Source organism: Psammomys obesus, unplaced genomic scaffold (genome assembly GCF_907164565.1).
Source record: "Psammomys obesus unplaced genomic scaffold, mPsaObe1.curated_primary_1811, whole genome shotgun sequence".
NCBI classification, from domain to species: domain Eukaryota; kingdom Metazoa; phylum Chordata; class Mammalia; order Rodentia; family Muridae; genus Psammomys; species Psammomys obesus.
In genome coordinates, this window is record NW_026585797.1 from 19,874,249 (window position 1) to 19,896,089 (window position 21,841).

The window sequence follows — 21,841 nt, forward strand, 5'->3', positions numbered from 1 at the left end:
TGCCCAAGGTTGGCACTGCCCACAGTGAGCTGTGTCTTCCACATTGATCATTAACAGAGAAAATGTCCCCACTGACATTCCCCAGAGAATCTGATGGAGGAAACTCTTCAATTTACGGTCCCTCTTCCTAAGTGACTCAAGTTTGTGTGCAGCTGACAAAAACTAAGTCACACATATGAAAACATATTTAAATTTTAACATAACAGAAATTAGTAATAAATGTTGAAGTGAGATGGAAGTAAAAAGGGAAAGGAAAAATATCACCCACAAAATAATTGAATAATTTGCTAGAACCAAAGAAAATGTGTTTTATAGCTTAGAGGATCACTGCATGCCCAGTTAATGAATAAAATACAGACATCTACCAAAACACTGGGGAGAGGTGTTTGGCTTTCCCAAGCTTCAGTTAAAAAAAAACAACTAGGTACCTGTAAAGTCACCAAAATCAAGAGTTTAGAATTTCCCAACAGCCACAATAAAAGAAAGAACAGTAGAATAATGCCTTCTAGGAAAATAATCTTCAACACACAGCCCACAGTCTTGTTCAAGATGAGAATATAAGAACATTTTAAGACATGCAAATTATTTACACCCTTATTTACACCAAAACAAGATTATAAACTATGAAACAGGAAGGTGGCACTTGTAGGAAGCTCATGATCTGACATTTGATCAAAGTAGAACAGCCCAGAAATTAAACAGATGGATAACAAAGGAAAATACAGCAAACAGAAGTGCAGAGACAAAGAAAGAACCCAGTTCAGACTAGTAAAGTGATCCAGCAATCTGGTGGCATTGCCAGCTGTCCAGGGCTTCTGCCCTTTGTATTCTGAATGCCTCTGCTTAACCAGATTCTTTGGAATCTCTTCCTTGCCTCTGGAGGTTTCACTGCTTAAGTAAGGGAAGGACAGTCATTTCATTTCATTGCACAAAAAAATTGCCTCTGGGGTCTAGAGGCAGCAATGTAAAATTAGAAACTGGGAAACACATGATAGCTCACTCCACTGGTTTTATTAGCTCTGACTTTATTAATAGGCAGTGTGTATACCCAGGGTGCAGTGCTCTCTGTTTTTTCCAGGTCTTGCTCTCTCTGCTCTGTTCCATTGACTATTCCCAGAAGGTAAATCATCCTTGGAAACCTCTGGAAAACTAAAGCCAGGCTCTGTCCCAGACTTTTTGCCCAGCTTATGTTTTCTTGGGAGGTTTTATTAGCAACAGTCATATAGTCCTTACTTTATACCTCACTTTCCCCTTGCTATTCTCCTTTGGCAGATGAAGACACATATATTAGTGGTTGAAGATATGAAGATAATGGAGAGTGACCAAACTCTACAAGTCAGGACAGTTTTGCCACTGTAAGGAGGAAGGGGATACTACTAAAAAGTGAGACGCTAGGGTGTTGGCAATGTTTCATCTCTTCACCCAATGAAGGTAGAAGGCACACTAGATGTTAGTCCTAAAATCTTTGCTTTATTTTTACTACTGCTTTTATTCCTTGGGGTTTTATTTGAAGAAGAGTGTGTCATATAACCCAGACCAGACTCAACCCACTTATGCAGCTGAATGACTTCAAACTTTTAGTCCTTCTGTTTATACTTTCTGATACATTAGAGCATGCTACCATGCCCAGGTACTGCAGAGCTGAGGGACTGAATCCAGGGCTTTGTGCATGCTAAGCAAATATTCTATCAGCCGAGCTATAAACCCAGCCCTCCATTAGAGACTGTTAGCAGATCTTTGATCTGGTGATTGTTTTTAAGTTGTGCTTAAAAATATTTCTTCTTAATGGGTGACTAGTTTTATTACTGAAAATATAATAATCCTAAAAGACAATGTTCACACCTAGGACATAAAAGTAACAAAGCCAAATCCTTAAAATATCTCCCTGACAGAAGCCACATCTTTTTTTAGCTGTAAAAGGCGGATTTGGTTTTGTGTATTTGTCTGTTAAGACATAGTGTGGCCATGTAGCCCCAGGCTTGAGCCTGCCATGCTCCTATCACTACCTATTGAGTGCTGGAATTACCACTGTGCCCAGCTTGCCGTTGTAAGTTGTTTTTTGCCTTAAAAATCTCTACCTGAAGTAAGATAGATGGGACAATTTCGTTGTCTGTCCCCTTGAGTGAAAAAGAGGGTGCAGTTGTCACTGAATGATCTGTACTTGACTCCCAAAAGAAATGGTGAAAAGTGCTAAATAGATTCCTAAATAAAACATACAGCTAACTGTAGGTCCTAGGCAAAGTCAATGTTTTTATACACAATATAATTAGTTAAAAAAATCAAGGCTAAAAGAGAATATTGCTGATTTGTAAACTTGTGATGTTTGCAGCGCCAGTGAGATGTCAGAATATTTAACTAGGAGATGGCACTGACATACCAAGTATGTAATTTTATATGAAATAGAAATATTCAGTAAATCTAATGAATTCTTTCCACAAAAAGCAACAGAGGCTAAAATACAAATGACTTCAAGGACAGTTTCAAACAAAGTTATGGCCATAACATTTGACACAGTGCATAGCATGTGTTAAACACAGACAGACAGACAGACGGAGAGAGAGATTTTGGTGGGCAGATTTGCTCCAGTGCCTTCCAGTGTTCATTCAAGAGGCTAGAAGGAGCAATGAGTCAACTCAAATGAGAACACTAACATTCTGAAAAGCCAACTGAGAGAACATTTCGCATGATGTTTTGGCCAACTTTCCTCAAGAACATATTTGTCAATGAAAAGAAATTATATAGCTTTTAGTATTTAAATTATTTCAAGGTAATATACTAATAATCCAGCTAAAATTAATAGGAAGTCCCAAACTGCTTTTATGAGGAAGAAAGAAAGAAAGAAAGAAAGAAAGAAAGAAAGAAAGAAAGAAAGAAAGAAGAGATATAAAGGGAAAGAGGGAGGGAATGAGAAAAGGAAGGAGAGAGAAAAGTAAGATGGGTAGTTAGACAAATAATTTATTTTATTTTATAGATAAAGGAAGAAGGGAAGAGGAAATGAAGAAGAGAGGAGAGAAGGCATAACAGAGAGAGAAAGAGCAGGGGAAAGGAGGCGGGAGCAAGAGGGGAAAAAAGAAAGGAGACAAAAGAAAAATCCAAACTCAAACATGAAGCCAACTAATCTCAAACTCGGACCACCTGCAGCAGAAAGAGAACTGATTCCTGCAAAGTGTCTTATATCACCACAGGAGTGCTGAGTCATGCATGCACAAGCACCCTTCCTACCACATCCATTCCAGAATTTGGTGAATAACCAAAGTACACTGATTTTAAAGGCAGCAATTAGCCAGATGGTCCTACTAAGGATCATCTAATGTAAACTCTCATGTCACACGGTAAATATGGATAGTGGGTAGATACTGATGTAAGTTACAGAATGAATACAAGTTAAAGGGGCTATGACAGAGTTCAAGAGGTCTTGGAGGTGGGCTGTTCCGGATAAGTATATTGTTTGTATTGATAAAATAATGAACCCAAAACAGCAGCTGCTTGGAGAAGCCGCTGCTGCGGAGACAATAGAGCAGAACTGGGTCCCCAACAGTAATTGCTGGTCCAAGCCCAAATGGGTGAGCAAACGAGCTGCAGACAGATTTCTAGCAGACCACATCTACAAAGGCACAGACAGAGCTGAGCTAAACCCTCTGTTGGTCCCTGACACGCGCTCACCTGGTATCAGATGACAGGTGGGTGTGGGACCATCGCCATCCCAGTGCTAGTTGTTCACCCATTTATGGGGCCCAGATGAGGGAGTTACAGCCTTTCTTGGTCCATTGTGTCAGATAAGTTATTGGGCCTGATATGATTTTATTATGCCACATGTCCCTACACAACCTCAGTTCGGTATGAGAACTTTACAGAGTGATAGCCTTTCTACTTCCAAGAACTTTACAGAGTGATAGCCTTTCTACTTCCATTTATCGGTCTGTGATAAATGGGAGGTGCTGGATGGATTATGTTGCTTGCACATCTACCCTGGGTCAACAATCACCCTCCAAGGGGAAAACGGAGTCCTGAGCTGCCTGGAAAAATGGAGTCCCTGGGTCAAGGCATAGCCTGAAAAGCCTCTGCTTTCCATGAGGTAGAGAAATTTGGCATACAGCACAGCCTAAGCGCAACAAAGAAAACCAAACAGTTTTCTGCTATTGATATTGTAAATTGCCATGGATGTATCTAAACAACACAAATTTATTACTTTATAGTTCTGTTGATTATAAGTCCAGTATTAATCACACTAGGCAAAAGTCCAGTTTCCAACATGCCTGGAATCCTCTCTGGACTTGCTAGGAAAGAGTCTGTACTAAGGTCTTCCTGGCTTTGTTGGAAGCCATGCACATTCTTTAGCTAATAGCTTCTGTCCTCCGCCTTCAAGTCTAGGACTTCCCAGAATTTTTTTTTTTATCCTTTTTCTTCATTTACATCCTTTTCTTACTCTCAGGAAGGTGAATGCTCCAATTTAAACAAATAAAATGAGTTTTTCCTTTCTTCTACTTAAAAAAAAAAAAAAACAACAACAACAACAACAAAAAACAACCCCCAACAAAACACCATCTTCTTTTCTCAGCCTAACACAAAGGCTGAACTATGTTTATCAGACACGGCCAAAAATAACATTTTACCAACTCGTGGGACATTTCTTATCCAAATCAAATTGACATAAAGTTAACCCGTACAGAACTGGGGAGTGAGGCTCAGGGAGAGCAGAGAGGTGTGAGGGGTGTGGACCTTTCTTCAGCAGACACCAGGAAGGCTGGAAGCAAATTCTTTCTGGGATTTGGACTGGGAAGGAAAGTGAACTAACTTGAAAACATTTCCGTCAAGGTAAGAGCTAGTGGACAGATTAGGAAATAGGTTGAAATGACACAAACACCCGCAAAAGTCTCATATTCACCTCAATCAAGCTTACTGAATGACCTGAGCAAACTATATACCATTCAGGTGTATTTGTGCACACACATACATAAATATATGTATGTATAGTCACACACACACACACACACACACACACACACACACAAATGTGCATGCATAAATACACAACCATAGGCCTGAATGTACTGTAAATGAAAGATCCTGGAACAAATCTGTGACTACAAATGGTGATTGACCACTAGAACTTTAGTGTTGTAGAAAGCTTAGAATGTTGTTAGGTCCAGAGCCAAATTATCTTGGGCTATCTTTGCCCTCTTACTATCCATTTATCATGGATAATAAATGTGACCTCATATCTCTGTGGCTATTTGTATCATATGAGAAGACTCCAATTTCTATCAACTCAAAAGCTAATAGAGTCACCAGGTAGCATCTGAAGCCTGTAACAGAGAAGTCCCCACTCTGCTGTAACCCACCTTACCTGTTAGACCCACTGATGTATTTTAAAAGTGGCTTGATTTATGGCTGTTTTTGTTCTGCTTCAGGAAAAACTTCACCAAACTGTTTCCTCATTGGGACCTGGGACTTGGAGTAACTTAGGAGTAACCTAAGTCTGCGTTCCTGGATGTGGGTCCCTAAAATACAGCTGGAAACGCACACATGTACACATACAGAAAGTGAGTGAGTACTCACTAACAACCAGACTCAGTCAGACTAGCTTCCCGCCCCAGTGCTATCAATGCACACCCAAAAAGCTCCTTAGGCCCCCCCAAGGCTCACTTACCATTTGAAAAACAGCTAATTCTCATGGAGAGAGAAAAAAAAATGGGCTTAAAATTTCAGTCTAATGTCAGACACAGAGTAAGTGGCCTCTAACTGAGAGCCTTAGCTCTGTTAGTGAACTTTCTGTTACTGAAACACCACCCTAAGACAAGCAACCTGTAAGGGGGAAAAGGTTTATTGTGACTCATAGTTTCAAAGCTTTTAGTGCGTGGTCATTGGCTCCATTGTGTAAAGGACTCAGCTTTGACCAAAGTGAGACCTTCACCTTGACTGGTAGGATATCATGACCTTGGGAAGTTGCATCTGGTTTGTCTTCCCTGGGGTTCATGAGTCACCTAGGTGGTCCAACAATATGAATCAGTGGTAGATCAGGAAGTATCAGTTCAACCCCTGGAGAAGCTGAAAGCAGAGGTGAGCGACAGGAGCTGTTAAATCGTGTCTACGTGAGGTGAGGTCAGGCCTGGTTTAATTTCTGTTGCTATGACAAATACCCTGACCAAAAGCAACATAGGGGAGGAAAGTGTTTATTTGGCCTGGTACAGTCATGCATGGTACAGTTGCATGGTACAGTCCATTATTGCAGGCAAAACAAGGCAGGAGCTGAATGCATCGCATTCATGGTCAAGAGCAGAGAAAGGGAACACATGAATCTTTGTTTGCTCACTAGCTTTCTTCACTCTTGCTTGGTGGAGAGCCTAGCCTAGGGAATTACGCTGCCTGCCCTAGGCCGGCTCTTTTTACTTTAACTAATAACCTCCTATGTCAACTAATGACCCACAGGCCAACCTGAACTAGATAATTCCTCATCAAGACCCTCCAGGTGAGTCTAAATTCTTGACGGTTAAAGCCAACCACTAAGCTGCAATAAAACCTTTGGGTATTGAGCCTCAGGTAAGGTTTCTTGGTTGGCAGTGTGTGTGTGTGTGTGTGTGTGTGTGTGTGTGTGTGTGTGTACATTTGTTGGTCTTACATGCCATTCAATGTATATTGGAGATCAGATGTATATTGAGAATTGAGTTGGTTCTCATTCCATAATCTGGGTGCTAGGGATCAAATTCAGGTCATCAGGTTTGGCAGGAAGTGCTTTTACATGCTGAGTTAACTTGCCTGCCTTCACCGTTGCATACGAGGGACCTGAACATCTGAGGGTTTGGCTGTTTCCATACTGGGGTGGGCATGACTACATTTTTCAAGTGAGAAATTCTAACAATGACCGAACGTGCATCACTTTTCACAAAAACGTTTTGGATGATTATACTTTGCTGTAGTCCTGACAGGTCATTCTGTATGTCTCAGTTACTTTCTCACTGTTGTGATAAAAAAAAAAAAAATCTCTTAACAAGAACCTGCGCACTGGAAGGACAGAAGCAATTCTTATAAGTTGTCCTCTGACTTACACACATGCACTATGGCATGCATGGGCATACACACACACATATAAACAAATGTAACAAAATGTTAATACCTGGACAAAAGAAACTTCAGGGGTAAATGGTTTGATTGATTTGGCTCCCAGTAACTGGGAAGATACAGCTGTCGGAGCGGGAAGACGGCCATATTGTATCTACGCTTGGAATGTAGAGAGTGAACAGGAAGTAGAGCAGCTTAATATGTAAAGTGTCAAGGTCCATCACTAGTGACCCACGTTCTCCAAAGTGGAGTACAGGGTTCAAATACAAAGGCCTATGGGCTTTGTTCCACATTCAAACAACAATATTCTGTTTTAATTGGTCCCCAAACATTTCTGACACAACTGCAGGTGTGTACAAGCTGCTAACTGGTTCCTAGATTTTTCCAAAACTACTTTAGTGTGTATATATTCTAAAGATAAAGGCATTTTTCCTACATTGCCACACTATCAAAACCAGGGCCTAGCCTTGGTCTGCATCTCCCATCTAATCCTCAGTTGTCATTTAGGTTTTGTCAAGTTCCTTTTAGTGTACGAGGAATTCTCTCGAGAGCCATGCTTTGTGTCAGGCTGTCCTAGAATAGTTATTTCATTTTTGAAGCCTTTCTCAGACATTCTTTAGCTCTCTTAACTCTGATGCTTTGAAATTACAGACAGGTTACTTTGCAGAATGCCCATCAATCTTAGCTTTATATTTCTCCATGAAGTACACAGTTGCATCAGAGAATGTTCATAAGTATTCAGCTTCATGTTTCTTTATGAAGTATATCAAGATTGTACTGTGTTGGCAGAAAATAAAAGAAATGCTCAATGTTCTCATGACATCTTATCATGCTACTGCATGATTCATATTTTCTTATTGCTGATAATGTTTGATTACCTGGTTAAGGTGATGTCAGCTAGGCTCCTCTGTTGAGAACTTCCTCCCTCCCTACTTCTCTTTTTCTCTTCTCTTTTCCCCTCTCCTCTTCTTCCTTCATTCTTTCTTATTTTTGTTCATTTATTTTTATTTTATTTTTTATAAAAGGGTTGGTGGTTGAACCCAGGACCTTGAGCATAGTTGGCAAATGCTCAACCACTGAGCTACATCCTCAGCCTTGATGTTTCCTTTTGTCCTTTTGTATTAAGAAACACTGTTTACTTTTCTGCTACCAGAAGTAACCAGGACAAAGTTCCTGGGTGGCTGCTGTTCTGTTATCTACTAGCTGTACTACATAAGAAAGACACCCAGAAGAAATTTAGGAGGCTGGGACAGCCTGCTCACAGTTATCAATGATGATAGTGGTGGAGACACAGCTCCATGCTGTCACCCTCAGCAACTTGAGGATATTCCTTAACCTTTCAGGGACCTTGACTGAGATAAAACTGAATCCTTGGTTTAACTCAGAAAATATTTTCTAGAAAAAATAGTATGAAATAGAGTTGGGGTTTCCTTGAAAAGGTGGCCAGGAAGTTGGCTCAGCCTGAGTTTAGTCCCTAGAACCCACAAGTCGTCCCCCGACCTCCACACCCATGCCATAGTGCTTGCACACAAATATAAAAACAAATGTAAACATTCATCTTCAACTTTTTTATTTTTGAGAATTTCATATATGTATCTGACGAAATATGCTCCTATTTAACCCCCATTTGACACTCTAGTTCTCTTCATATTGCTTCAATATGCTCTCCTCCCAATCGCATGTCTTTTTTTTTTTTTTTTTTTTTTTAAATAACCCACTAGTGTAGTTAGGGTTGTTCATGCATGCCTGGGTGTAGCGCAATCCACTAGAGCAGCGGCTCTCAACCTTTCTAATGTGGCAGTCCTTTAATACAGTTCCTCACGCTGTGGTGACCCCAACCATAACGTTATTTTATTGCTACTTCATAACTGTGATTTTGCTACTGTTATGAATTGTGGTGTAAATATCTGATATGCAGGATATCTGACTTACCACCCCTGTTGAGAACCACTCCACTAGAGCATGGAAAACTTTCCAATGGCCACATCTTCAAAAATGAAGGAGTCTTCCTTCCCTCAAAACTATTCACTACTGATAGCTGCTCAGTAAGGAGTGTGACCTGAAGATCATTTAGTTTGTTTATGCCAGGATATAGCTGCTCACTAAGGGCGGTACCAGAAAATCACTTAGCCTGTTTAGACCAGGATGTTGGTGTCTTCTCTGACTAAGGGCTGACAGCAGTATAAGTTTAAGTACAAGCATAAGTATATTTAGAAGGCAATTTGACAAAATAAGCTCAAAACCAGCCTAGGAGACATGAGACTTTATCACATATTAGAAGAAGGGGGCGGGGAAGAAAAAGAAAAGAAGGAAGAGCAATAGCATCAGCAGCCCCACAAAGAAAAGACGATGAGAAAACTCACAGATGCCCATCTTCCAGTCACAGAAGAAATCAGCCCTGAACGTCCCTTCATCTCAGACTTCTAGCCTCCAGAAATGTGACACCATCAACATAAATTTCTACTGTTTAAACGACCCAGTCTTTCATATCATGTCCCTAGCAAACAGCACACTGACCGTAAGTCTTTAGGCTATTTTTCAACAGGAAAATGGAAAAGTTCCTTTCAGTGTTTACTACAGTGGCTTTATGTGCCCATTACATCTCCTGGGAAACTAAGTTTCTGTCAGGCAATGACTGGGGAATCACCAGCTTCTTGCCTAGAAGCTCTCAGGAAGTACTGTGCACTTAGCAGTCTACTATTCCATAGATGACGCCCCTTCCCACCAAAGTTAAACGAACTTTAGCAGCCTCTGGCTCCAATCAGTGATTTTCCTCGAGAATTAAAAAAGGTTGATCATCTGAAAGACCTAAGAGGTGAGAAAGAAAGCGCTGGACAGATTTCCACATCTATTGACAATAGATTCCCAGTAATAAAGTCAGACATATGATGCAGTCTGTAATCTACGCATTCAAAAGGCTGAGACAGGACGACAAAGGGATTGTGACGATTTGGGGCTAGTAGTGCTCAAAACCGCCACTCCCTTGTAAATTAATAATGCGTTTCTTTCTTTTTTTTTTTTTTTCCCGACACCCATTGAAAGATGGTGACGTGCCCATTACTGTGCAAACAAGTGAGGCTACCATAGAGAAGAAACGGATCCACGTGGGCAAGAATAACTAACGTGCTATCTATCAACTGCTTCAGTTCACCCCTTCACAGACATCCAGTTGGTTCTTTGGCTTTCGGGCTGCAAGAAAACTGCAAACTTGACGCAGCTCAGGCTCCAGCCAGGAGGAGGTGCAAAAGAGCGCCTGTCAGCTGGCGGGCAACTTCTGCACGCGGAACCATAGGGCAGGACTACAGATATCCGGGGGGGCTTGTAACCGCTGATCACCGGGCCCTGCGGAGCTTCCGGGCGGGCTCTGGAGGAAGCGAAGGAGAGGGAAGCGGCTTCCTCCGTGTGGCTCCGCCCCTCCGCTCCTTTTTCACCGGATCTAGGGGCTTGCCCGTGCCTTGCCGGGCATCCCGGGAGGCTGGGGCCCCATGGTACCGATGGAGACCCAGCTGCAGAGCATTTTCGAGGAGGTGGTGGTGAGTGCGACTGTCCGTAACCCAGGGCGATGGCTCGGGGAGGGGGTGACAGCGGCTCCGGGCTCTGGGCCTGGGTCAGCGCCTTTCCCGCCCCCTTTGTTTTGACATCGGAATCTGTACTGAGGTGACGATCCCTGGACTGCTGTCAGATTCTAAGAAAGTACTGTTAGTTCCCGCCGGGGTCCCGATTAAAGTGTCTTGCCGTAGAATATTTCTCTAAGGGACATATTCCCACCCTCTCATTATTATTCAGATCGTTTACTATCTTTGTTTGTTTGCAGAAAACAGAAATTATAGAAGAGGCTTTCCCAGGGTAAGTATGTGGCAGACATACTTTTTTGTAAGATTTTACTTATGTTGGTCTTGGGGAGTTATAAAATCTACCTTACAGGCTTTGTACCCTTTTAAAACCAGTAGCAAATAACGTGATTTTTGTTTTCCAGCATGTTTATGGATACCCCCGAGGATGAAAAAACAAAATTAATTAGCTGTTTGGCAGCCTTCCGACAGTTTTGGAATGGGCTTTCTCAGGTGAGACATATCATGTCTAAAATCTAGTTAATGACTTTTGGATCCTTCTTTTTTACTTTTTATATCTACCTTGATCTTTCTCTTATGATCGTTTGGGAATGGGAAAAATAAAACTGCCAGCATTTTACATGCATATATTTGCTGGAGAACCTGAGTTGAAAGTTCGAGGTAATAGGACCACACTGGGAAGTATTTTTAAAAATTGCTTCTGTATTAGATTATATAAGTTCATTTTATTCTGTTTTTATGTATTAAATGGAAACACATAACACCCTTTTCTTATAAAAGAGAAATGTCTTTATTAAAAAGATTAGCCAGTGTTAGACCCCTGTTAGAGGAGTCGTCGTCTTCTCATAGAGGACCGTAGATAGGGAAATGAGCTGCTCAGCTCTCTTGGCCTGTGAGCCGGTGGTAGGATTTGCCACCCAAGTGTAGATATGAAAGCTAGTCCATTCAGGTTTTAAGCTTTTTGTTTATGTGAATCAGAAGTACATAAGGCAGAAGAGTAGTTTTAGGCGCTGCTCATCTTCCTTCCTTTCCTGTCTCAGGCCCTTGCCCTTCCTGTCTGAAGCCAGTTTGTGTTCTCTGAACCATTTCTGTACAGGACAGCATCTCTCCTGCCTCTGTCTTCCGAGTTCTGGGATTATGACATCATCTTTATGCTTTTTTCTTTTAACAGTGCTGGGGATTGAACACAGGGCTGCACACATGCTAGGCACACAGGTGTCAGGTTTAATTTATGAAAACTTTCGATTTGTCATTGGAATCATGTGGGCTCTGATTTGGGATGATGGGACTTGGGTTCATTTAAATTTTCATCAGGCTGAGGTACCCATCCATATTAGTTTTTTTTTTTTTTCCTTCCAGCAAATAGAATATTTATATCATCTATAAAGATACTGCTTTAAGTTACTTAAGTGGGTTTTGTATGGTCATGAATTTGTTAATATAATCTCATGGTAGAAGTTTAATCTATGTAATTACAAGATTTTAAAATTAATATAACAAATAGCTAATTTAATTTACTTGTTTGTGGACAAGGTCTTGCTAGATATAGCTAAGGCTGACTTAGAACGATATACGCAGCTCAGGGTGGCCTCACACATGCCTCATCCCCTCAGGGTTTACAGGCATGCACTTCCCACACCCACAGCTAAATCTGACTTCTTCCATTTTGCTGTGTTAGGAATTGCCTTTATTTACTGATGTTCACAGTGAAATGTTTCATTTATGGTATTGATTGATTTCCAGGGATAGTAGTATCAATTTGTGTTATTCAGAAATTGTAACTTAAGGCCCCAATAAAAGCATTTTCTACTTTCAGGAGTCACATGAACAGTGTGTCCAGTGGATTGTTAAATTTATTCATGGCCAACACAGTCCCAAAAGGATCTCCTTCCTCTACGACTGCTTAGCGATGGCAGTGGAGACTGGGCTCCTTCCGCCCAGGTACATTTTGGGTAGGGATGAACAATGGGAAGACCTTTCTTTATAAAGTTGCAGAACTGATTTGAGGCTGTTGTCAGAGAGACAAGGGATAGAAATGGGGCATGGGACCCATACATAAGTCAGCTTAAGATGCAAGATTTTTGTTTTAAATTTAATTTGTTTTTATGTCTGTGCATTTGTGTGTCTGCAGGCTAAAAGAGGGCACCAGATCTCATTATAGATGGTTACGAGCCACCATGTGGTTGCTGGGAATTGAACTCAGGATCATTTGGAAGAACAGCCAGTGTTCTTAACCTCTGAGCCAGCACTCCAGCCCCACAGCATTTGTGTTAGTGATTGCCACATATGTGATGTGCCTGAAGAGGCCAGAAGAGGGTGTTGGATCCTTTGGTGCTGGGATTAACAGGTGGTGTGAGCCATCTGGCATGTGTTCTGGGAATTGACTCAGGGCTCCTGTGAGAGCAGTGCGAGCTCAGGACTGCTGGGCCATCAGCTGCAGCCATAGTGCTTCATCATTACAATCCAGTGTAGCAAGGGCTGAAGTCCTTAAAAAGCTTGTCTATTGAGAGCTTGGTTGGAACCAAGGTGTTGTCTATTTGACCTGGTTTTTTCATAGTTCGATAGAGTTCAAAAGTTTGCAAAAGAAGTATAGTCAAGAAGTAGCCTTTGCCTCCTTGGCATAGCTTTAAACCTGCCCAAACAGCAAAGACCATTCCTCTGTCTCTCCAGCGGTGTGTGTATAAGTGTCATATTTCATAGAAGCATATGGAAATGAAATTGTAATGCAGTCATCTTGAAAATAATAGTCTGCCACCACCTGGTAGATGATCAACATTTAACCAAAAGCTTTTGACAATGTGCATTTCTAGTGAAAATATAGCATAGTGAATATCATTTAGTTCTGTTTAATGTTTGAGCTTTCTTCTAAGTAAAGAAAGTGTTCCATATACCTGACCACTTTAACAGTGCAGTTTTAGAAAGCACACTTGGCATGGCCCTGAGAACACCTGCATCCACAGACCATAGCATTAGAGAGTCTATAGGATTCTCTCTAGTAACTGAAGTGCTTTTTCCCCCCAGGATGGTTTGCGAATCGTTGATAAACTCTGACACTCTTGAATGGGAAAGAACACAGCTTTGGGCTTTAACATTTAAGCTGGTTCGGAAAATAATTGGAGGAGTGGATTACAAGGTATTGTTTTCTAATTATAAGAAGTGATTGCTTTCAGACATGATTACTTTTTTTTACAGGGGTGGATCTTATTTCACGTAAAAGAAACAAAGCAGAGAGTATTCATAACTTGGCTTTTTTTACATATGTGCTGAAAGGATTTAAAACTATTCAGTTGACCTACAGTTTCTTTCCTCTCAACATGTTTAAATATACACAGGACTAAAATGTTTTTATGATGAAAGGGGAAGTCACAAGGCAGAACCCATGTTTGGTACCAGAAGTCTTTCGTTGCTTTGTGAAATGAAGAACACATAGCGGGATTTGTGGACCTAGAACTCTGCCTTGGTCTCTGTAGAGTCCTGTTCTTCCTCACAGATGTCTTCAGGATTCTGCTCCTGCCTGAAAGTAGCAGCACAGAGTCTCTTGTACTTCATGGTCCAGCTAAGGACCATGTCACTCAGTTTTGAACTGTCCACTGTCAAGGAGTTGCCAGAGCATGGCCTTTTATGTCTATTTGTCCTTCCATCTGAAATGATCCGGTAATGACCAAAAAGATAGTTATTGTTAAATCATGGTTAAAACCAGTCACAGAAGACTTCTCAGATGATTTTCTCTTTTCTCAAACTGAGTACTGTTAACAAGTGTCTGGAGTGCCCTTCGCATGAATCTCTGCTCACAGCACAGCTGCACTTTCTTAGCTTCCTAACACAGGAAGCCTTTGAATCTTCTGAGGGCCAGGAACAATCAGCAGAATGAATAGAATGTTCATTTTAATTTTTAAGTGATTTTGTTGTTCATTACAAGATGTGTGGAATTCTGTCCCATTATGGAGCATATTCTCAGGTTAGCGTTAGGAATGTGTCACCTCTGAATGGGACATTTAAAAGTATGACCTTGAAGCAGTATACACTCCTGAGATCTGGCTGTTTTTTCTCACATAGAGGACTTTAATACTTTCTCTTGTTTTAACACATGTTGCCTTCTTTTTACTTATTAGGGTGTTCGAGACCTCCTAAAAGTGATTTTGGAGAAAATCTTGACAATCCCAAATACAGTAAGCTCTGCTGTTGTCCAGCAGCTCCTGGCAGCAAAAGAGGTAACTTAAAGTTAGACATGCCCCTGTGTCTAGAACTCACAGTGGCTGGAGCTGGGAAGATGGCTCAGTGGGTGAGAGCACCTGCTGTTCTTGGGGGACAGAGAGGCTGGTCCATCAGCCTAGCAGGAAACAGCAGGGTGACACCAGACACTCATCTCTGGCCTTTGCATGTGCACACACATAGGCAGGGACAAGCGCACATGTGCAGACAAGTCACACAGCACGCACTCCGATAGCTTGTGTTATATGTGTATATTAAAAAATAACCTCACACATGCTTCCTGAACATACATTTAAGGCCCTCTTGCCATTTTCAAGTTTATAATATATTCTTACTAACCGGAATCATGATGTATAACAGACCTCTTGAATTTATTCATCCTATCCGATTACCAGACATGTGTCCTTTATTCAGCATTTTGCAGGCATCCACATAGATGCAAGCATTTTACCAACTGAGCTATTTTCCTAGCCACATTTACTAATTTTTAGATATTTTTTGTAGGTGCTCTTGTATTTAAAGGTCTTATGAGGCTAGTCAAGAATAATGTTGTCTTTTGTTTCTTTTAGGTTATAGCTTATATCTTAGAACGAAATGCCTGCCTGTTACCAGCCTATTTTGCAGTCACAGAGATCAGGAAACTATATCCTGAGGGAAAACTTCCACACTGGGTAAATTTTGCCTTTTCTAAAACTAAATTCCTGTCTGTATGTGTGTATGCGCACGCGCACACACACATACACACACACACACCTGTGTGTGTGTCTATGTGTATCTTAGTTAGAATTTCTATTGCTAATGAAACACCATGACCAAAGCAACTTGAGAGGAAATGGTTTACTTGGCTTACACTTTCATACCATTGCACATCGTCGAAGGAAGTCAGGACAAGGAACTCAAGCAGAGCAGGAACCTGGAGGCAGAAGCTGATGCAGAGGCCATGGAGGGGTGCTGCTCTACTGGCTTGCTCCTCATAGCTTGCTCAGCCTGCTTTCTAGAACCCAGGACCACCAACAGCTCAGGGATGGCTCCAGGGCTGGGCCCTCCTCCATTGAGAAAATACTCTCCAGGCTTGCCTACAACCTAATCCTCTGTTGGCATTTTCTCAGTTGGGGCTCTCTTCTCTCAGATGACTCTAGCCTATGTCAAGTTGACATCACACTATGTATCAGCCGACACAGTATGTATGTCTGCACACATGCCGCAGCATGAGTGTGGAGTCAGGATGGCTTTGGGAGTTGCTTCTCTCCTTTGTTGGTTGGACCCAGCAGTAAAACATGAGTTATCAGGTTTGCACAGCAAGTGATTTTACCCGATGCTGTCTGTCTTGGTGCCAAGCAGCTTTACCAGTTGAACCACATCACTGACTCAGTAAATGTCTAGTAACTCATTGAGACAGTTCTTATGTGCTTAAAAAAAAACACCACAGCTTTGTTGATGTAGTGGCATCACTTGGCTCAACATAGGCACACATGGAGTGACCAGTGTTTGCAAGAAAAAGAAAGAACACACTAGTATTTAATTGTTCTGTGCCAGGCTTTGTTCTAATTCTTTATGTGTCTAGATTTCCATAGATGACCACACTGTGCAGGGTAATCTTGGTCTTATTTTTATGTTTATTTGTTTTCTTTTTCTTTTAGTTACTAGGAAACTTGGTATCAGACTTTGTGGACACCTTCAGGCCCACAGCAAGAATAAACTCCATTTGTGGTAAGATTACAATTTAAAGTAAACTTAATATATTACATAATGCTTGAAGTTTAGTGACTAGGAGTCTGTTGGACATAATTGAAGGATGGCCTCTTAGGAGTGGGTTGCCATTTTATAACACTCTAGGAAACTAATCATAGTGTTTATTTTTAGGGGCTTTGAATAAGGCAGAGACAGAAATGGTACAATGGTGCAACTTTCATGAGAGACCATTTGAACAGTTGTGTTACCTCTAACTAGAAATACTTTTCATTTTATTTTATAAATTTTAATTATCTAGGCATACCTTTCATTGTGTTTTGTTCTTTCATTTTTAAGACGAGGTTTATATAACCCAGGCTAGCCTGAAACTGTAGGAAAGGGTGGCCTTGAACATCTGATTTTCCTGTTTCCACTTCTTAGTGCAAGGATTGCAAACATGTGCTGCCACGCTCAGTTGTGGGGGTCGAGGCCAAGGCTTCATGCCTGCCAAACAGTCTAGTACCTGAGCTCCATCCCTGGAAAATGCTTCCTAAACTCTAGACATCTGGAAATGTCAGCACGCTTGTTCTTCTGTGGCCATCATGATGAGAATACCAGACTCTTTGAGTCTGTTGTATTCCACTCCTTTACTCTTCATTGGCTGTTTTAGCTGTCTACTTCCTTATGTTTGCTGTGATCAATCTTTGCAATGCCCAAATATGTTTCCAGATTATTTCTAGGAATTATGGTAGTTTCAGAACTGTCTGGGAACATAGACCATTGTTTATTTTAGTGATCAGACAGTGAGCATTTCATATGTCGGTGCTGTTTTGGACTTTGGGAATATAAAAACAAACTATATAAATGCTAGACAGAAAATTCTGAGCTCTCTAGTTTTTGTAACTGAATGGATATTAATATCATTAAATGAATTACTGAAGTGAAGCAGGTTTTAAGACAGATGATGTTGAGTTCATTTCAGATAGGTTGACCTTGGGGTATCTATGGGCTAAGTGATGCTGCTGTTTAGGCATTCAGGCATATGCTCCATCAAAGTTTTCTATGGACATTCTGAAACAAACTAACAACCCTGAAGAAGAGATCTCAGATTATTCAGACATTTAAAGCTTTGCTGTGTTGTGTATAGTCTATAGCCACTTTGCTGCCAGACTACAAAGGACTGTGCCAGTACAGATTTGCAAAAGCAAATCTGATAGCAGATAGCCAGCTAGATTTGGCTCAGGGACTCTACTTTGCTGACCTCTGCCTTAGATACTTAAACAAAATGCAATGGTTTTGCTTTTGGAAGCCTTGTACAAATTGATTGTCCAGCTCTCTGGATGAAATACAGGCAATAAAAATTCTCACACTTTAGTCTCCTGACAACATTGTTAAAGGCATTTTAAACCAGTGCCTTGTTCAGCATGCATATTCATTAAATTAAAAAGGGCTGAAGGACCTGGCATTGCCTCTGTCAGTTTTTTTTTTTTTTTAATTTTTATTAATTGCACTTTATTCAATTTGTATCCCCCCTGTAGCTCCCTCCTCTCTCCCCTCCCAATTTTCCCTCCCTCCCCCTTTTCCACACATGCCTCTCCCCAAGTCCACTAATAGGGGATGTCTTCCTTTCCTTCCTTCTGATCCTAGTCTATTAGGTCTCATCAGGAGTGGCTGCATTGACTTCCTTTGTGGCCTGGTGGGGGGAGGTGATCAAAGAGCAGGCCAATCAGTTCATGTCAGAGACAGTCCCGGTTCCCATTCCTAAGGAACCCTCTTGACACCGAGCTACATCTGTACAGGGGTTCTAGGTTATCTCCATTCATGGTCCTTGGTTGGAGTATCAGTCTCAGAAAAAAACCTCTGGGCCCAGATTTTTTGGTTCTGTTGCTCTCCTTGTGGAGCTCTAGTCCCCTCCAGGTCTGTCTATCTCCTCCTTCTTTCATAAGATTCCCTGCACTCTGCCCAAAGTTTGGCTATGAGTCTCAGCATCTGCTTTGATATCCTCCAGGGTTGAGCCTTTCAGAGGTCCTCTGTGGCAGGCTCCTGACTTGTTCCCTGTTTTCTCCTTCTTCTGATGTTCATTCTCTTTGCCTTTCTGAATGGGGATTGAACATTTTAACCAGAGTCCTCCTTCATGATTAGTTTCTTTAGATGTACAGATTTTAGTAGGTTTATCCTATATTATATGTCTATATGAGTGAGTATATACCGTGTGTGTCTTTCTGCTTCTGGGACACCTCACTCAAGATGACCTTTTCCAGTTCCCACCATTTACCTGCAAATTTCATGATTTCCTTTTTGTTGTTGTTTTTTTTTTTTTTTTTAAGTTTTGTTTTCTTTTAATTTATTTTCATTTTTTAATTGATTAATTATAATTTATTCATTTTTTATCCCAGCGGTAGCCACCTTCTTCGTCTCCTCCCAGTCCCACCCTCCCTCCTGTCTTCCTATGCCCCTTCCCTAGTCCATGATAGGAGAGGACCTCCTCCCTTTCTATCTGACCTGGCCTTGGTCAAATTTACATAGAAATATTTTTGTAATGCATACAGGCCGTTGCAGTCTTCTACCAGTTGTGAACAACTCGGGAGCCATCTGTAACTCATGGAAACTGGACCCTGCGACTCTTCGTTTCCCTTTGAAAGGCCTTTTGCCATATGATAAGGTATGTATTAAATTCAGTGAAACTTTTGGCCATCTAGGAGCCACCATCCCATATTGTCAAGTGTTTGGTGTCAGATTGCTTCTTCATAGGCTCGAGAAGTAAATGTTTTAAAGAAAGATAGCTTATGGCTTATATTTTATGGTGTGTTTTGGTTGTGTCTTTCTTTGGCTTCCATTTCTTTTGCTACGGTGCGTGGCCTTGGCTGACCTGGAACTCTGTAGAGCAGTCTGGCCTTGAGCTTGTGGTGGTCCCCCTTGCCTCTGCCCTTCATGCTGAGATAGTGGTTGTGCCACCACATCTGGCTATGGTTGTTATGTCATTCTGCTACCAGACATACTCTGGTTGTGCATTTGTCTTAGTGCTACACCCCTGGTAAATTAGTTAGCTATAGAACTCTCTGTAGGTAAGTTCTTGTCAACAACTCTACCTTTAAAAAAATAAAAGACTCCAGATTTTATCTCAGGACATGAATGTGTTCTCATTGTTCTCTTGGTATTTACCCTTTTCACATTTGGAATTGGTGAAGAGTACATTGGGAACTATACCTATTGTCATTGGTTAGGTTTCTAAGCAGAAGATTCTTTTCTTTACATTGATGTTTATGACAACTGTGACTGCGTCTGAAGTCATGTTTCTAAGTTTAAAACCAAAGCAAAGAGGGTGTGGTTTTGTAATCACTGATATTGGGGGATTTTTCTGCTCAGGAGCAGCTCGTTAACCCCATTAATGAGCCGACTTGCAGATGTGCTGGCTCCTTAGTCTTGTCCTTAGAATTGTACCACAATGCCAGTTATCATGGCTCGTCTCTGTTAATCCAGAACGTAGAGGAATGAGGCAAGAGGACACTGTGAGTTCCAGGCCATGCTGGGCCTCAGAGTAAGTAGTTCTAAACCACAGTGACATCCTTTCTCAAAAGAAAAAACAAAAACAAAAACAAAAAACCCAAAACCCAGCAAGCAAAACCAAACTGTGTCCACAAACAACCCTTGCCAATAGTGTCTGTGTAAAATGGACTCTGCTTATTCTGTTTCAAATTACCCAAGGAACCTGTTTTCTGTATGCACTATGAGTGCAGTGCCTGTGGAGGTCATAAGAGAGCGCCAGATCCCCTAGAACCACAGTTAGAGGTGGTTGTGATCTGCCCTGTGGGTGCTAGGAATTGAACCCTAGCCCTCTGGAAGAACAGCCCTTCCTCCAGCCTCACAAGGAATCCTTAAGAATTATTTCTTGAAGGGGATGTGTATGTCTGTCACCTTTGCAGGTATTTTATAGCACAAGTGGAAAAAGAAACAGCAAGCAGATGCGGAGCTGGGTTGAACTGAGGGATGGGGAGCTATTGAAAAGGAAAACAGTTTATCAGGACAATAATTGTTCTTCAGGTTTAGCTCATAATTCCACTACTACAGTTTTTTAAAAAGCATATCTTAAAAATTAGTTTAAATTGCCCCCTCACATCATTTTTTCCCAGAATTCCATCTAAGAAATCTATTTTAAAAATACAATCAAGCATCCATTTTACAAATGGTATTTGATAGTATACAAATAATAAGTTCTCAGTGACTATCAGAGTGATGGCTCTGACAGCATGTGCTAGGAAACTGTAAATGCAGGACAGAACCTTTTTGTAAGTGTTGAATAAGTACCAGCTATAGTAGCACTAGTTTGTTTAAAGTGCAAGTTCACTAAAGTGACACAGGCAGAATACTCCCTTTCTAAAACTTGTAATGCCAAGGTCACATGACAGCCTTACTAGAGACATGGGCCCTAGCATCTTATGGCTGCCAGGTCAGCCTTTAGAAGACATAGCTATAAATTCAGAAGGTTCTAATTTTGGATGTACCTTTATAGTAGTTTTATAAACTAGATTTAGTCATAAGAGATTGTATGCTTAGATATGTAGAAACTTCTGGAAAATTGTCAGTTTTGCACAGAAAGGAAGCAAAAATCTTAGTGATGTTTCATTATGTCTAGGAAATATCCCAAGGATAAAAGAACTGACAATATGAAATTGACATTTTAGGTGTAGACTCTAAATGGAAAACTGAAAATGTTGTGTTTTCAGGAAGAGGGAGGGGAATGAAAAGATGTGATTCTACTTCTGTCTTGACATTTAACCCTTAAAAGACTGTGCACAAGGGTTTCACCTTGAATTTTAAATGAAAGAATCAAGGTGGGAACATGTAAGCCATAAGCGCTAAATATTTTTTTCCACTAGGTTTTGCCTACTGTGGGAAGGTAACAAGCGCCATAGGAGACTTTACTCTTAATTCCGAATAATTTTAATTCACTGTTGTTGATCTTGAAGCAGTAATTTCTTTTTTATTTCCTTTAAAGGATCTGTTTGAACCACAGACTGCTTTGTTGAGATATGTATTGGAGCAGCCTTATTCCAGGGATATGGTCTGCAATATGCTAGGTTTAAATAAGCAGGTACTGTACTATGCTAGAAGTCGATAAATCTGTAGATCTGCACTGTTCTTTTCTATTTTCTTTGCTGTAGCTAACCAAGCAAAACAGTTAAGAATGCTTCGATGACCTTTTCAGTATACAGTTTATTCAACAATGTAGTCTTCTATCACTTATATATTGCATTAAGAATGTTTAAATTTAAAGGGAGGTATTTTTAAAGTTGGTTTGTTTTGCATTGCTTTTTTTCTATAAGGCC

At 40.9% G+C, this 21,841-nt stretch overlaps 1 protein-coding gene across 3 annotated transcripts in view; it reads left to right on the top strand.

Annotated features, from left to right (window-relative positions):
- Positions 1-10,369: 10,369 nt before the first annotated feature.
- Positions 10,370-21,841, top strand: part of Med23 (mediator complex subunit 23) — a 46,244-nt gene continuing 34,772 nt past the window's right edge. Inside the window, exons 1-10 of one of the 3 annotated variants that reach the window (XM_055599299.1) lie at positions 10,370-10,592; positions 10,874-10,905; positions 11,036-11,123; positions 12,448-12,572; positions 13,653-13,764; positions 14,744-14,842; positions 15,413-15,514; positions 16,484-16,553; positions 19,064-19,176; positions 21,511-21,606. In XM_055599299.1, coding sequence (XP_055455274.1) covers positions 10,545-10,592; positions 10,874-10,905; positions 11,036-11,123; positions 12,448-12,572; positions 13,653-13,764; positions 14,744-14,842; positions 15,413-15,514; positions 16,484-16,553; positions 19,064-19,176; positions 21,511-21,606 — 885 coding nt within the window. In that variant the 5' untranslated portion in view covers positions 10,370-10,544. The remainder of the gene's footprint in view (positions 10,593-10,873; positions 10,906-11,035; positions 11,124-12,447; positions 12,573-13,652; positions 13,765-14,743; positions 14,843-15,412; positions 15,515-16,483; positions 16,554-19,063; positions 19,177-21,510; positions 21,607-21,841) is intronic. The other 2 variants (XM_055599300.1, XM_055599301.1) reach the window with 2 other exon arrangements.